Source organism: Pimephales promelas, chromosome 1, assembly GCF_988280905.1.
Source record: "Pimephales promelas chromosome 1, fPimPro1.hap1.1, whole genome shotgun sequence".
Classification (NCBI taxonomy): domain Eukaryota; kingdom Metazoa; phylum Chordata; class Actinopteri; order Cypriniformes; family Leuciscidae; genus Pimephales; species Pimephales promelas.
The window spans coordinates 29,719,315-29,731,733 of record NC_142769.1 but is presented as its reverse complement, the minus strand read 5'-3'; the positions used below and the strand labels follow the sequence as shown (position 1 = coordinate 29,731,733).

The 12,419-nt window shown below is 36.7% G+C and overlaps 1 protein-coding gene across 1 annotated transcript in view; it reads right to left on the bottom strand.

The window, feature by feature from the left end:
- The window catches only part of otog (otogelin), a 45,535-nt gene extending 33,541 nt beyond the window's left edge, over positions 1 to 11,994 (bottom strand). The window contains exons 1-16 of the mRNA XM_039688616.2: positions 11,795 to 11,994; positions 11,293 to 11,350; positions 10,827 to 10,887; positions 8,469 to 8,541; positions 7,861 to 7,959; positions 7,623 to 7,780; positions 6,071 to 6,192; positions 5,720 to 5,928; positions 4,571 to 4,701; positions 4,305 to 4,411; positions 4,038 to 4,147; positions 2,932 to 3,057; positions 2,707 to 2,815; positions 2,539 to 2,585; positions 1,699 to 1,844; positions 604 to 736 (exon numbers count right to left, since the gene is read on the bottom strand). Coding sequence (XP_039544550.2) covers positions 604 to 736; positions 1,699 to 1,844; positions 2,539 to 2,585; positions 2,707 to 2,815; positions 2,932 to 3,057; positions 4,038 to 4,147; positions 4,305 to 4,411; positions 4,571 to 4,701; positions 5,720 to 5,928; positions 6,071 to 6,192; positions 7,623 to 7,780; positions 7,861 to 7,959; positions 8,469 to 8,541; positions 10,827 to 10,887; positions 11,293 to 11,350; positions 11,795 to 11,867 — 1,762 coding nt within the window. The 5' untranslated portion in view covers positions 11,868 to 11,994. The remainder of the gene's footprint in view (positions 1 to 603; positions 737 to 1,698; positions 1,845 to 2,538; positions 2,586 to 2,706; positions 2,816 to 2,931; positions 3,058 to 4,037; positions 4,148 to 4,304; positions 4,412 to 4,570; positions 4,702 to 5,719; positions 5,929 to 6,070; positions 6,193 to 7,622; positions 7,781 to 7,860; positions 7,960 to 8,468; positions 8,542 to 10,826; positions 10,888 to 11,292; positions 11,351 to 11,794) is intronic.
- Positions 11,995 to 12,419: the final 425 nt, after the last annotated feature.

Below are 12,419 nucleotides of genomic sequence, written 5' to 3'. Positions count from 1 at the left end.
TGACAGAACTTTCATTTTGGGGTAAATTATTCCTTTGAAGAATATGTTAAAAAAAATTCAACACAAAACCGGACATCACGGTTAGACATCACATCAGTGTGATGGATTTGTGTCTGTATGTAATCTGTATTGGATCCAGACTCAGTTGAGGAACACATTTAAGGCAATAGATTAAATCTCAGATATAGATTCACCTAATTCCGGTTCCTTTTACAGTACAGTACTTACCTAGAAAGTACTGGCTAATATAAGGTAAGTACATAGAACAGGGGTAGGTTTAGGGGTAGGTTCAGGATAGTTATTAGCCAGTAATTGTTGTTACTAAAATAAGTACATAGTATTTACATGGGTAACTGGACTGTAAAAGGAAGCGTTCCTTAACAGAATTCCCATAAAATACATACAAGTATGAGCCAGTACCATCTACAGTCATGGTATCACATGGTAATATTAGACAAATACATGTTGGTACATGGTTGGCCAAAGTACTTTTGTCCTTGGAAAGCCCATAGTAGCACTTATTGGTACATTTTTTGAAGTGTTACAGCACATTTCCATGCCAACGCATGTCCATCTCATTACAGTGCAGCTGAAGTACATTACCATCTGAATACGGCAGTGAGATCCTGAACTGGCTGGCCAGAAAAACCTCTCCACTGTGGCTCATTGTGATCTCAGTGCGTGGATCCTCATCCAACACCAGGTTGACTGACTGAATACAAGCACCATCCAGATTCTGCAGACATAACAAAGGAAAATTAAATCAGGGAGTCAGAACGTCCCATACAAGCAAACATACTATCAGCAGCTATAGAACTACTGCATCAAACACAATGGATGAATGTCAGCAGAGGGAAACAAAGCTATCGGATCATCGCTTTCAATTTTGACTAATTCAGTAATCATGTTGTTTAGGAATTAAGCATTTATGCTCGTGAATGAGTTACTGAGAGCTGTTCACAGGAGATAAACCACTCGGACTCTGAATCACTCCATTCAAGGAACTGATGGATGCTACCAACAGGTGCCTATGTGGGGATCTTTCAGCAGTCGCTTTACTGAAATACATCTCTCGCTCTCTCTTCTCTCGCTCTCTCTATCAGCAACTACAAAGTCTCTGGCTCTGTCATTCAGAGGCTCCGATAAGCAGAATAGCTTGTTCGGAGTCCAGACGGTGACACCATACACCAGACTGCTCTCTGTGTGTTGAGTTATAGCATCAGCAGGTCTGGGCTTCAGGAAAGGAAGGCTTTGAGGGGAAGAAACTCTTCATGTTTTGTATCGTTTCATGTTTTATCTGTCAAAGTTAAACAGGGTCTAATCTTGGTACAAGCTCATCTGAGACTTTGTTTCATCTCGACCCCAAAAATGAAACTTTACACGACTGTGCAATTATTTGTGCCTATTCTAGCGACTAATTTAACTTACAGACTAACAAGCACAGCTACTCTAACTGCTGATATGCCAATAGCTTGACTAATCACACAAATCTAGAGGCTGCAATCTTAAGCCTGTCTACTGAAGCTGTGTTCCAGCCACCAGATTACTCTTTAGATCACAACACTAGACCAGTTCTGGAACGTGATGAATAAAGGTTTGGCATGCTACATCTGGCATGCCTTAAGTCTTTTCTCCTTTGTGTGCTATTACTTGAGCTTTGTGTTGCTGCGGATAGCATGAAAGTGCAGAGGGACTTACGGCTCCACAGGGTGCATTCTGAATGGTCACGGTGAACCTGCCCGAGTTTCTGCTTTTGGCTAAAACGTACTGGCATGTTGCAGGAAATGTGTAAACGCGGTCATCAAATGTCTGGAAGAACATATCTCCTGTCACAGAACACTCCCCTGTTAAAAATAAATAAGTGAAAAATAAAAAATAGGGTACACCACCGTTTCAACCCGTGGTGTTGGATACGATTTTTTTTAATGTTTTTGTAAGAAATCTCTTATCATCACCAAGGCTGCATTTATTTGATCACAAATACAGTAAGAAACTGTAATAATATAATATATTATAATAATAAAACATATTTTTGTGGAAACCACAATACATTTTTCAGGTTTAATGAATAAATAGACAGTTCAATAGAACAGTATTTATTTGAAATAAAAATCCTTCGTAACACACTTTCAAAATTAATAAATTTAGTACATCCAGAATAAGTTTCAATTTTCAAATGAATAATTCATTCTTACTGATGCCAAACTACTAGATGGTAGTTTAGGGTTTACGCTAAGCCTTTTAATTTATATTATATTCAGCTTAGCAAAGTGAAATGTTGTAATGGTTATATTAAAGAGAAGTATTTCCTCTAGAATAAGGTCATTCATTAATACACAAACATTATATGAGGAAGGGTGAATCAGACCTGTTATATTTGGCTAAATTAATCAAATCTCTGGAATCGCAAGACAATTAAATGGTAATAAGATACATTCACAAGCAGTGAATTGAGAAAATGTGGTTTAGAAAGAAGTGAATGAATAAAAGGTGAAAATAAATACACAATGAGGCAACAGTGAATATAAAAATAAACACCTGGGCAGTTGTGCTCTGTGCAGTTCCACATGCCCCTAACACATGTGCTGAAAAAGATGCAGGAACAAATATGGATACATAATGTACGTTTAGTACCACACAAACACAAGCATTAATATTTCTTCAGGCATACAAGTATGCAGTGCATAACATAATATAGTGTCTGACCAGTTGTTGCAATCGTCCTGTATGACATGTCCGGTGGGATACAGCATGCTGTGGTGCTCACATGGGCAGTCTGATGCCTTAACACAAACCCCATCCTCGTAGATCAAATCTAGAGTGAGTACAATTATTCATAAATAAACATTCATGAATTAACATAAATAAAAAAATAAATATATACATGTGAGTGTATATAAAGCTTATTTTTAGTTAATTTAGTGTTACTACCATCAGGGCAGTAGCAGCCATCCAAACACTGTAGCTTGCTATCTATACACATTTGTTCAATCTTGCAGTGCACAGGACAGCAGGTAATACACTCTCTGAAAACGAGCTCGCCAGGGCAATCAACATCTATAACAAAGGACAACAGATACTCTCACAATATGTATCTCACGGCAAAATAATAATAATAATAATAAAAGTAATGAAATATTTGACGTCTGCAGATTAAATAAAGCACCCGAGGATGTTCGTTAGGGTGATTTTACCACGTCATACCTGTGGTAAAATTTCAGTAACACATAACACATTCTTTTGCTTTTATAAAATGCCAATCGCAAAATATTTCAATAAATTGCCACCAATGTTAAATAAAGCGTTAAACTTATTTATTTACACTACCATTCAAAGTTCAGGAAGATTTTTTTGCAAAGAAATTAATACTTTTATTTAGCAAGGGTGCATTAAATTGATCAAAAGTTACATTAAATACATTTACTTTCGCACAAAAGATATCATATAAATGCAGTTCTTTTGAGTTTTCCATTCATCAAAGAATACTGATAAATGTATCATGGTTTTCACAAAACTATTAAGCAGCACAACTGTTTTCAATATTGATAACAATAAGAAATGTTACTTAAGCACCAAATCAGCATATTAGAATGATATCTGAAGGGTCATGTGACACTGAAGAAAAATTCAGCTTTGCCATCACAGGAATAAATTATGTTTTGTAACAAATGAATAATATATTAATATATTTTTAGTAATAATATATGAATAAAAATCTATTAAATATACATATATTAGCAAACATTTGATACAAATCTTGCCAACTCCATTTTTTTATAGTTAACAATATTTAAAATAAACAATTCCTACACCAATAGTTCACATAGATAAACTTACATCAACTTATACAGCAACTTGGCACATAAATATGGGATTCATTTGAATTCAAAGGTGTGTATATATTGGCTATTTTACATCTGAAAGCTCATTCAGTCAGTCTGAAATATGTGTTTTATAATATTTACAGTACATTTGTAAATATGTACAAAATAAACTTAAACATCTGAGCAACATTTATGCATTTGCAAGTAACTTACTGCAAACAGGAATGTGTACTCTCCAGTTATGCAGCGGATGTTCAGCATGGGCACATGCTCTTGCGTACTCTGTAAACACCTGGCACACCACATCACCACTGGGGCCAGACCTGCACCAGGTCAAACAATTGCACATGCAACAATTATAAAGTGCCTCAGCAGCAATTGCATGAGTTGTGTTTAGGATTGCACTTTGGAAAGTAATGTCAGTAGCTTTGCAATGCCGCTTTAAAGCTTTCCAATAGGTATGGCAATGTCAGTACTTACAGACAGAGGTCATTGGAGCAACTGGCCATGTATGAGTATGGACTGACAAACTCATGGCAAGACTGGAACGGTTCCTTCAGTAGGGTGGCACAAACTTCCTCCACTTTCTGCAGTGAAGAACCAGATTCTTTATTAACCATGTGTATTTTGGGTGTAGCTAGATGTGATTATGAGACTTTTGTTGGTGTGGGACAAGAATATATAAGATGTAACATGCATTTAAACCTGTATATAAATGTGTGTGTGTGTGTGTGTGTGTGTGGTACCAATAAGACATGAGGATCCTGCGTGGCACACGCTGAGGAGTAGAGAGAGGGAACGACAGGACATCTGGCCAGCTGTGGCTCCTCCTCTGCCCAGCTGTTTCCAAACATGGATAAATCCTGTGTGAAAACACCTGCAATGATAAATGCATATGAGTAGGTGATGTATTGTGTGTTCATGCACTTTTAAAATCAACATCAAGATTTTAAAGTTTGTGTAAGGGGAAAGTGTGTAGTTTTCCACCCACTAATTTTAAATGATCCTGTGGTGTGACAAATTATTTTTAAAAGTAAAAATATTCTCTAAAACTAAATAATAGTGATGAAATTGTTATGCAAATAAAAAGGCACTTTAAAATAGTTTTATGTGGAATATAGCATGTTAATGACCATATTTTATGACCATAATAGTCATTAAATATTACTTATCTGACTATCATAAGCAAAGCAGTTTATGATTGAATTTTAATTACTATATTATTGTATGTCACCGGTATTGACAGGCTTAATGTGAACGTCAGGGTTATGTTCGGTTCCATGTGTTTTGGTTCTGTTTTCCCTGTGCCGGTCATTTCCCATCGTGTCCGATTAATTATTACATTCAGCTGTTCTGTTTATTATCTCATTAGTTCTCCTTGTTATAAGTCCTGTATTCCCTGAGTTCATTGTTTGGTGTCGCACTGTTGTAAAAGTTATGTGTTTGTATTTTCCTGCTGTTCTCATGTATTCGTTGGACTTTTGGATTAAAGACTATTTTGTTTGAATTGTTGTCTTTGTGCACTTATGTGTACTTTCAGGGTTCTGTTCTGTTCTATGTGTTTTGGTTCTGTTTCCCAGTGTGTCTGATTAATGATATCATCTCATTAGTTCTCCTTGTTATTTAAACCCTGAGTTCCCTGAGTTCATAGTTCTTTGGTTGTATTTCCCTGTTATTCTCCTGTATTCATTGGACTTTTGTATTAAAGAACATGTACTGTCAGTATAATCTCTGTCATGGTGCATGATGCATACTATTCCAATAATTCACTATTTTTTATGGTCAAATAAAATCTATACTTTCTAATCTTGATCTACTATTGTTGATGTTTTCCCTTTCCATTACACAGTTAAAATTCAAATGCCACAGTCTGTAACAAATTGAGTGAAACTTGCCATAGCTGGTTATTAAGTCATCCTGAGTGTCAGCATTGAAATTGCCACAAAGTCCACAGGTGTGTCCAACAAACTCAGGACTCATCTTGATGTACACGGAGCCAGTGAACCCCTGCCAGGCTAGTGTGAATCCCCGTGACTGTGTCACTACAATGTAGTCAGAGATTCGCTCCAGCTCAACATCGTGGATGTGATGGGGTAGCTGCACACTACAGAATATTAGAATAGAGAATATTCAACTACAGTTAATACTACACACACATTTAAACCATTATTTCAATCCCTGAAATATTGTGTAGGTCAGGTTGAGATTAAGTGGCTAGTAAGTGGTTGAGTGTGAATGTTCATTACCTTTGACCCTTGAAAGTAACACTGAAGTTCTGTAACCTAATCTCCCCCTCCCAGGGCAGGAAGAGGCTGATTGAACGTGTACAAGAGTATGGCAAAGAACTGCATTCTGGGTCATTATGCACCTGCAAATAAATAATTAATAATGAAGCACGATATAAGAATCTCGCCGTATTAAAGTCACCATGAAATCAAAATGGACTAATCTCATGTTTTATAAAATATGGCAGCATTTATAATAAATACATTTTCCATGCACATCTTTATTATTATTATTCATGTACCTCATGAATAATAATAATAATAATAATGTTTATTCAAAATAGACATTATACTCCATAATGTTTATTCAAAATAACTTCCTGACCCCTTGCAACAACAACTCTTCTCTGAGGGTGGGACATCCTGTCACTCACATGAGACCACATCAATAGCAAACCACAACAATCCAACGATTCAATTCCCGATGGACAAAATCAAGTCCCACCATACATATTTTCCAACACAGTCTCATGAAAGTGCGTATCTATACCACGATTGTCATTTCTCGTGGCATTTATATGCCAAAAATGTTTTTTGCGTGCATATGCTACGCACTGAAAACCCCCTGGGTAGGTTTAGGGGGAAGGGGGGTGGGGAGTTTGTACTTATTATACGCCAAAAAGTGCGTATCATATGCACGCGAAAAACGCGTACCACATACACGCAAAAACTAGTTTTGCCGTATAAATGGCACGAGAAATGACATTCGTGCTATAGATACGAACTTTAATGAGATCGGGCTCATATTTTCTTGTTCGAGAAGGTGTTTTCCTTGGACATACGTCACAACAGAAAAAAAGAAGGCTATTTCAACTTACTGTATATTTCATGGCGACTTAAAAAAAATGAACTAAAATAAACCTTAAATTTAGATTAAAAAAGAATTCCAACACTAAAATTAGGCGGAAGTAAGCCACATTACCACTAAAATAACGAATCTGCAAATACGTTCAGTGTGCAGCTCTTAAGAAGCTTCCTCTACATCATCAAAGAGCGGAGTCTACTTATCCAGAGCAGCCGGGCCAATCCTGCTTAAGTTCTGCATTACTGTCAGCCATCCTTTCAATTCATTGATAAATGATATTGGCACTTAAGCTAATGGCCTAAAGAAACTCCTGGCTGAGTTAACTCACCTTCTCTGGATTCCCATCAGTGAGTCTGGGAGAACAAAGCCAATTCTGTGTTGGCCCTGGCTATAATTACTGTATTAAACTGTAATGGGCATAAATGACCATAATAATGAGATCACTTTCTCTATGAATGCCAATAAATATCTTCCTCAGGCAAGAGCCATACACACACACACACACACACACATCTCTGACACAAAGCAGAGAACAGTAGTCCGCCAAAACAAGCCACATCTGAAGCTATAATATCTGACAAATGGGGGGAAAAAAGGCAACAAATCACCATCTGGTAAAGGACATATTTTCTACCACTATGAACATCAGTGGAACTACAAACATACGCTTGTAGTAAATTAGTATTTATAAACATTATAAGAGATCACCTGTATGTGTACACTTGACCGAGTGCTGTCTTCACAGTCTTTCAGTAACGTGTAGCTGCATTTTCCAGGGAAGTAGTAATAAAGTCCATCAAAGGTTTCATAGTTGTATTGTCCCCACGAGCGGCATGTCATCTCTCGCTCAAAGCCTAGGTTGGGGACTGAAACATTTTATCTATTATTTGTCATGTCAAAACTAAGAAAGGGATGTGAAATTAAGTGTTGTATGTTTGCGCAGTACCTGTCTGGCAGTGTGTTCCAGTGGCTTGGTATAAAGTGCAGTTACATGAGTCTGGATAGACACACCAACCCCCATTCAGACAAGGAGATGAACACTCACCTGCACGTCACAAATAAAGCACATTAAAATAGCGTGTGTTCCAGTGCGTTTAAGCATGTGTTTGAGATCTGGTAACTGAAGTGGTCAGTGAAGCATTGCGATGAATCCAGCTCTTATGTGTAATGATGACACTCACAGCCTGTTGAACAGATGTCCACTGAAAGAGGGGGCATTCCCTTTCTCACATTTCAGATGAGCATAACTCTTATTGTTTGCAGTTTGGTTTACGGATTACAAACTTGCATAAACTGTAATTATCAAACTGCAATTATTGTGTTATAATAGTTTAAAATTATTCCTAAATGCAATAAACAAATAAAGTTTGTGACAAGCAAATTTCAGTGCATCCACATTGACACACAACAAACAGTTCCTTACAGATTCATTCATACACAAATGAAACACAGAGCAATGTTCATAGGGGGAAAACATGCATAAAGACCCATGATGACACACACAAAAGAGAGCACTGGTGCTTCTCCTAAAGTCATATTCAGTTCAGGTCTTACCGGTGGCTCTGCGGGGTGATGGCTTCTGTGCTTCTGTTTGCTCTGCTGACGATGAGTTGCTCTCTAAGGATCTCTTTGGAGAATAAAAGGATTGAATTAACACACAGTTTGTGTAACTGGGGTACTGTGACCCCTAGTAGTTCTACATATAGTCAGAGTTTGCCAATTACTGTTTGATTTCAAGCTATTGAAAATATTCAATATTTAGCTGATATTAACCAGCTGAAGTTTGATTTGAAAATTGATTAAAATGTAAAATTAAAATGTAAAATTTATTTCGTTGCAAATGCATTTCATATTTAAAATTTACTTTAAAGGGTTAGTTCAGCCAAAAATAAAAATGATGTCATTAATGACTCACCCTCATGTCGTTCCAAGCATTGAACCTCCGTTCATCTTCAGAACACAGTTTAAGATATTTGAAAATGTACGGTATACTCTCCTCGTCCAGAAAGGAAATAAAGACATCAAAGTAGTCCATGTGACTTCAGTGGGTTAGAATGTTTTGAAGCATCGAAAATACATTTTGGTTCAAAAATGACAAAAAAATACAACTTTATTCAGCATTGTAACTTTATTCTCCATTGTAACCAGTGCACCAGATAACACGTCAGCAGCGTCACTGCGGAATGTGCGGATGCGGATTGACAACAAAACCGGAAGAGAATACAATGCTGAATAAAGTCGTAGTTTTTGTTATTTTTGGATCGAAATGTATTTTCGATGCTTCAAAACATTCTAACTAACCCACTGATGTCACATGGACCACTTTGATGATGTCTTTATTTCCTTTCTGAACAAGGATAGTATACCATTTCAACGAGGGACAACTTTCGGACGAAATCTAAAATATGTTAAACTGTGTTCTGAAGGTCTTAGGGACTTGGAGACATGGGGGTGAGTCGTAAAAAACATAATTTAATTTTTGGGTGAACTATAATGCTTTAAACATTTTGTTATTATTTATTTACAATTTTGCAGGTCCCCAAACGTGGGTCACTGGCTTGGAAAGACTCCTATTGGACTGAAAGAATTGGAACTCTTAAAGCTTGAGGTTACAAAGGCCGTTTTTTAGGCTACAAGCAAATAAATATTGAGCTTACGTAACTCTAGCAGTGTTGACTAATTAAACCTACGATCTGCAATAGGCTAGGCTATATTCATTTGTTTTCATATCGGATTATGAAGACCTCCAAGATTAGATTTATCAGGAAAAAAAGACGCAGGGCGCCACAAGGCAAATGTGAAATTTCAATCAATTTCCTAATAATAAATCATTGTTCGCTTGACTGTACAGAAGCTGCAAGAATGTGCTGCGCATAACATGGATACGAGTTTATTATCACCGCATGAAGGGGTAGGCTGCATGAGAGCGATCAACGATTCACTTCAGAACTAAATCATTTTCTTATCTGACCGAAACCAGCTCTATTCTGCCCGCTTCTCCCCATCACACTTGATATCTGAGAGTTCAATAATTTCATGTAGCTTACGAGGGAGTAAAGGGAGATGTATTCTGACATAATGAACGGGGCCAGTGTGTCTCAGTGAATAGCGGCTCTGGGGAACAGCCGCGCCAGCTTTACCAATCCTGAGCGCCCAGCGGACACCTGAAACCGCTTTACTGCCTCCGAAATGACGACTTTTTGTCCCAAAGATCTCCAAAAGCCAGCACTAGGGGTTGTGTTTTCTGTGTGCGAATTAAACAATGAATTTAAGAGGGGTCAAATTCTTTTCAAAGAAAAGCTGCAAAGAATGTATTTTCGATGCGCAATCCATCTCGTTCACAATTTGATTTTTGTGCGCAATTTTTGATTTTTGATTTTAAAACAAACAAAAAAAAACAAAAACACACATGTTATGTTAGGCTACATGTACATTTATAATAAAAAAATATAATGACGCAGTGTTTAGAAAATGTTTTTTAATAGCCTACTCAAAATTCTCGATCGTGCTGTTGTTAATTCTTTAGTTATTTTTTATGCACCCAGACATCATTCGTGCATAATTCGCATCCTCTGCTATTGAATGGGAGGCGTATGAAAAACAGTAGCCATAGCTAATGAAAAATAAAATGAGCCAGGGGATAATTGCTTTTGCTGAATTTGTGTAGAAAACGTTTTAAATTTCTTTATATTTGATCATTTAAACCTCATTGAAGTTTAGAAAATAAATCCTATTGAATCAGGTAGGCTAATCTCATAGCTTGTTCAACAACCTCGCTTTTATCATAGATCAAGAAAGCACATCTTTTGCAAACACCTTGTTTTCTGTAATGTTATGCATTTAACCTCATGGCACTGCATTTAGCGCAGGTTTCCTGTGCGCTCTCTCAATGCATCGCTTCAGCTCTCCTACCTGCTCCGTTTGGGAAGCGGGATCCCATTTCTCCAGCATTATCCTGCTGCTTTCGCTGCTGCTGGGACACACAGAGAACAAGGAGCGGTTTGTTCCCTTACACACAGCTAATCAGCACTTGTGTTCGACAGAAAAGCCAGAGACTCACAGGCGTTTCGACTGAGCTTTGACGGCCTGTTTCACAACTAGAACAGACCTGAAGACCTTTCAATTGATTTCATCAAACATGCGTAAAATTAGCGCGAGTTAAGTCACGAGTCGAGATATCAAATTTTCAAGATGCTCAAAACTTGCAGAATGTTTATTATAATACCAAGTAAATAGATGTAGGTTGTAATAGAAAAGTTTTTACCCGTTATAATAAATCAATCAATAAATAATAGGCCTAAATAATAAATGAAAACTAAAAATAGCCTACAGCATGCATAGGTCTTTCGGATAGGCACATTTAAATTGTAATACTTACTTTTCAAAATCATGCTGTTGTGTTAAATTCAGATTTTCAGTGCCCCACGTGAGATTTGCTAAAAAGAAACAAATGATCACATTAGTGCAGCACTTTCCAAAGTTTATAGTTGGATTTTTAACTTTTTTTTTCAGTCAGTGTAACACTTGTCTGTATTAAACAATTTAATTAAACGTTTGGAAACTATGCATCATACTAAAAATATTAATTGTATATATTTTTATTTTTTTAAAAAATGATTCAGATTGTTAGATTCTTAGCCTACTCATTGACACAAGGAATTTAGGCATTAGGCATAAGCTATTGACCATTCAATAATAGTTCTACCTTCACTGCCAGAGGAAGCGTTTTCATCAAAAGTCAAAAGCTGGTTCATTTGATAATAATAATAGGCTCTACATTTCTTTTTTCCAAATTTAAATCAAAATTTTCTTTAAAAGAATAGGCTAATCAATATATCAGAGCATAAGTGACCACACCAGTTCATCGTCATGCTACTTACCTTGATATATTAAGATAAAGAATAATAAATAGAGTAAAAAAAGTTTCTTTCCGGGAGTTAAAATAGGATCCATTCGTGACTCATGCGAATCACTTGAAATGGAATGAGATTCTCCCCTCACAGTCTTACACCGATGGGCACTATCGACGCATATTCCCGTCTGACTGCAGCAGCTGCTCGCGCTCTCTCTCTCTCTCTCTCTCTCTCCTGTGTCCGCGCGCTCATCTCAGGTGCTGAAGATAACACCCGTTGCGCGATCGCCCTCATTAGCATAATATATGCTAATGAAACTCCATTATGCATAACCACAACTTCAGAGAGAGAGAGAACGGGATGCCCGTTTACTGTTGCTGCAAAACGCCAAAGATTAGGCTTAAATATATATATATATATATATATATATATATATATATATATATATATATATATATATATATATATATATATATATTATTTTATTATACATTGACAATGAAAACCAATTGATCCAACAACTGCGAGGTGATAGAAGGATAGTAAACAATAAAAAGACAATTCTGTTTACTAATCCTCGTGTTTCACATCTGCATAACTTACTTTCTTCTCAAAAAGAGATAGGCAGAATGAGAGGTCACCATTCACTTTA